The 4818-nt window shown below is 37.6% G+C and overlaps 1 protein-coding gene across 1 annotated transcript; it reads right to left on the bottom strand.

The window, feature by feature from the left end:
- Positions 1-3327: 3327 nt before the first annotated feature.
- On the bottom strand, positions 3328-4474 carry LOC139727435 (27 kDa primary mesenchyme-specific spicule protein-like). Its single transcript, XM_071638389.1, has one exon. It carries the CDS (start codon positions 4374-4376, stop codon positions 3657-3659), a length of 720 nt encoding a protein of 239 aa, XP_071494490.1. The 5' UTR covers positions 4377-4474; the 3' UTR covers positions 3328-3656.
- Positions 4475-4818: the final 344 nt, after the last annotated feature.

Genomic DNA, 4818 nt, shown 5'->3' with positions numbered 1-4818 from the left:
AACATATAACAATGTTATAAACTTGACAGCCATTATTAGTAATAAAAGAAAATGAAAACTGTGTCATTTACTTTTTGATAGAGGTTATATCATGATGTTATCAAGATTCGACTTTCCTGTTATTCCTAATATATTTGTTTTTACAAAACATGCAGGGGAATGAAACTATCTCTGCTCTCCAAAGTGCGAACGGCTTTATTATCGTCCCAGTTTCCTTCGTAATGGGTCAAACGTTACCAGTGTCTGTAAGTGTTACGGCTTGCACCTGTTCGCAGGGGAGCTAGCCGCTAAATCCTTTTCGAAAACAAAGCAAACGAGTACTTTCCTCTTCTTTAATTAAACGTCTTTACGCTACAGTCATCTCTTTAACTCGAAGTGAGACAATAGCCCCAACTCTCATCCGGTACAATCGTACAATTCACAACATTATCTTTTTCTTCCGTTTACAATATCTTCCTATATTACAATGCTTTATTGATTTTGTATAAATATGTAGCTCTACATATATATATATGTATTTTCTTTTACTGTAATTGTATTTTTATTGGAAATGAATATAAATGGAATAAAGTTAAATGAAATAGATGAAATGGAGTAGTTTTCCTAGCCACGAATGTCGTATTCATTAACCAGGACTTTAATAATCAAATACACCAACACGACAACTTACTTCGTGACCCGGAGTTATAAAAATTTAGATGGGACACAGGTATGATGACGGGTTTTTGTCGCCCTTTTGATTTAATTATGCCAAGAACTTTGTAAGGATAAATACGGAAACATGCACACGTCTTTGTATATATCTAGATATATACAGTCAACCACGCCTTTGTCGACATGTCACAAGTAAGAAAAAAAAATGGCCGAGCCGAAGAAAAAAAAAAACCCGGATGGATAGAAACATTCGATTGTTTAAGTCAAAATTCACATAAATCGAAAGATTTCTCTCTAGATTATTTCATTGATATTAGGTTGAATGTGTATGCATGTATAAGAATTTTGACGTCCATTTTCAGCTCTTTTGACCGTCCAAAAATATGGATCTCTCATGTTAGCGATCTCAAAGATGTTCTATCGCTAAACAATGCAGTAAATATTCAAAAACTTCGAAATCGTTACTGCGCATATGATAGCAAAAGAAAAGAAGGAACTGTCGGTACAATTAGGATATCAGTATATCCTATATTTTCTTTCATAAATGTTATATTTATTGTACTTCATTTCATTATACTTTTTTCTTATTGTTGTCTTTATTTTGTGTAATTATGTATATCAATGTCTGACTGTTTGTTGAAAACGTAAATAAAATGAATTGAAAAGAAACACATACCTTTAGCTTTTGGTATGAAATAGCAAACCTAAAACTACTTGCTTACGGAGTAAATTCTATGAAATATTCTGCCCAATGATAAAGATATCTGAACGAAAGAACATAAAATAGTGGAACTCATTTAAAAAGCAAATCTTGCATGTATAAAATTTTAGGTTAAAAAAACCTAAACAACAAAGCTCTAAGTAAATATTAGATAAAGTTGCTATGAAATGAAAAAAAAAAAACTTAGTCAAGAAACAGTTGCGATATATGTCTGAATGTTAATGCAGTATTAGACAAGGGAAACTGTTAGCCGCATAAGGGGAGCACTGAAAGCGTGACATAGGGTGTCTTTTGATTTTAGGCAGATTCAATATTGTTTATCTTCATAAACAATAATACTTTATTACAAATGATACGAGGATATCCACATCAAAGTTTTGATGAAAGAAAAAAGTATAGATCTATAGGGACATGGCGAGATAGTGATGATACAAGGCACATCATGGACATTATCTAAGGTTTGCCAGCATCGAAATCGCAGCCGCATGTACGTGGTAGTTGCAGAACTCTTTAGACATGTTAGATATCGGTATCGATATACCGCCTAGTATCGGTTTTAGAAACGAGTGTAGCCGATCAAGAATATATCGGCGTTCAAAGCGATCGTTCGCCGATCGGCGTACGTCGACAAAAGCTCATCGTTGCTCTCTGCTGTGGAAAGTTTTGAAGAATCTTTTCGACTTAAAAAGCTAGATTTATTAACCACATAGATGTTTAAAAATGGTATGTTCTTTCTTATCTTACTGAAACAAAGTGTCAATTTTCAACTGTTAAGCTTTCCGGAATGGTCATCTTATTTCCTTTAAATGCGATTTTACTTAAATACGTCAAAAATATATCATCTATCTATCTATATCAACATGTACATGCATGTGTTTGTGTGTGTTTTGCTTCACTTTTTCCCAACTTCACCTTATAATATTATTGTTAGAATGTGCGATACGATTTCTGTTATAATCCTCAGAGTCTGCACTTATTCGTCGTGAAAACGCAGTTATCAATAGATTGTCCGGCTCATTATCGTGATCAGTTGTTGTTGGTTTGTTTTTCCTTATGTCTAATTGTTTGGGTTTTTTTTTTGTCAATTAAACTCGTAACGTGCAAGTGGGAGGGGTGGAAACATCATATGGAAGATGTAGTGTGTATTTTCTCTTCTTATGTCTTCTTGTTGAGAAATTTCAATGTCTAAACTGTCGTGTAAACTGTTGTGTATTCATTGTTGATTACATTATAAATGTGCCTGTGAGTGTCGTTGGTATTGGCAAATGTTGGCCACTGTTTTCCTTTGATCACGGTCACACTCACAAACCATTATCTTCTTCGTCGTCGCCGTTGTGTTCGACATTGCAGTCGATGTCAACATCCGCACCATAATCTCAGTCATCGTAGAACTGTGAAGTTATCATCAATCAAAGTATCAGTTTTATCGTTCAATCATCAGCAATTAACCCAAATATCAATCACTGAAAACATCATCAGCAGCACTGAAACTACCATCTAACCATCACAAGTAGTCATATATATATATATATATATATATATGTGTGTGTGTGTGTGTGTCTATGTGTGTGTTTGTGTGTGTGTGTGTTTGTGTGTGTGTGTGTGCATAAATTCACATGCATATATATGTATAATCTACAAACATATGAACAGATACTACGTATATGTAAATATATATATATGTATATATATGTATATATGTATATATATATGTATATATATGTATATATGTATATATATATATATATATATATATATATATTTATATATATATATTGTACATGCACATACACAAGCATGCATGCATGCAAGACATAAGTGTAAACACCACAAAGTGAGAAACAAACTCATGTTATTACAATGAATTCTTTTTACTGGAAATTACATTATTTCAAAATGTCATATCATACATCCATTTTTTTTTCTTCAACGTGTATCATAAAAGTCCACTGTCTATTTGTCCCAATGAAAAAAAAAAACTTGTTTGAAAGTCACAAAGATATATGCACCTGTAGTTCAAACATAACTTCCGTCCAAACAAAGCGATTGTGAGAATTTGTTCATCATTACGGTACTCGTGATGTAGCTTGCAATGTCCCTGAATTTCTGGCTGAAACAATGCGTAATGTTACCGATGGCGAGTCCTTTTGACAGTTACATGTTGCGGCAAATCTTCTTGTAATTTATAACAGCATCAGTTGACAGATAATTCCGCCATCTTGGATTTGGCTACAAATATTTATTTCTCTGAAAGCTAGAAAGTTAGTTTTGTTCAGACGATCTACGGGCCTCCGACGTCCGTCCTGATGAGCAGTCCGTTGTCACCGAATTCGACGTGGTTCTGCATGATTGCGTGCGGTGCACTCAGGAGCATCCCTGGGGTCATGGCCGGGGTGTTTCCGTTGCCCTGGAGAGGTGGGTTAACCGGCATTGAGCACATGAAGTACATGGGCTCGTCGCAACGTCGTACGAACCACTGTCCCATGCGGTTCATGCCGGCGCAGTAGGAGTGCTGCTGGTCCAAAAGCTGGAGGTTAGGTTCACCAGGCGCCCAGTTGACGAACGACATCGGTTGTTGCGTCGTGCTGTATCCAGCCGGCCACTTCCAGCCCTCGTACCTCTCCAGTTGCTGGTTCCAGTAGTTACGCAAGCCAGTCCAGAACGGAATGTCAATAGCGTTTGGCGTTGACGACAAGCTCTTGAGGTGGGAGATGACGGCGTTTGATGACGGCAAGTCCGGGATCGTCATGACGCCACCGAGGACGGCGACGCCGCAAGGAGCATTCTGTTCGCACATGAGCTCGGCATCGGACCATTTCATGGCCCTCGGAATCATTTTGAAACATTGCTGACCGAGCAGGAACCATCCTCCTTTACATTTTGCCGAGTATGGTGTGTTGGGTGCGTTGGGTGCGTTGGGTGCAGTGGGTGCATTGGGTGCGTTTTGGACCTGACTGTGACACAGAGCAGGTAAAACCAGCAAAAACGCCAACAACTTCATGACTGTTTTTCGTGCCGATAACTTTCTGCTTGGCACAATAACGTGGGTCTGAACACGCCAAAAGTTTTGGAGACAGTCTCTTCAACGTGTGTTATCTATCCGAGCCACCCAGCTATGAATGGTCATAGCGTAAGTAGCGAAAGGGCGATGATTTTTGCACACGGCACCCAAAGCAAGTGATCCGCCCAGCGAGCAAAATATGGGCGTGGATATCCAAATGGGGGAAGTGCGCATTGAGTGACTAAACTTTGATGAAAGTGCGCACACGGAAACGAACCACGAGACAGGGGCTAACGCTAATCAAGACTGCGCAGCGTTCGTATGACAACAAATACGTAAATCCTCTAATTTTTAATGAGAAGAAAACAAGAAAAATTAAATGAAGACAATATTATGTGTTAGGTCACGAAATCTGACCTCCTTTATTAAGAGAGCAAAATAA

This window comes from Diadema antillarum, unplaced genomic scaffold (assembly GCF_040938485.1).
Source record: "Diadema antillarum isolate AM-2024a unplaced genomic scaffold, OU_Dant_1.0 seq00000131_RagTag, whole genome shotgun sequence".
NCBI lineage: Eukaryota > Metazoa > Echinodermata > Echinoidea > Diadematoida > Diadematidae > Diadema > Diadema antillarum.
Note: the sequence above shows the minus strand (reverse complement) of the source record. Positions and strands in the feature narration are given on the sequence as shown.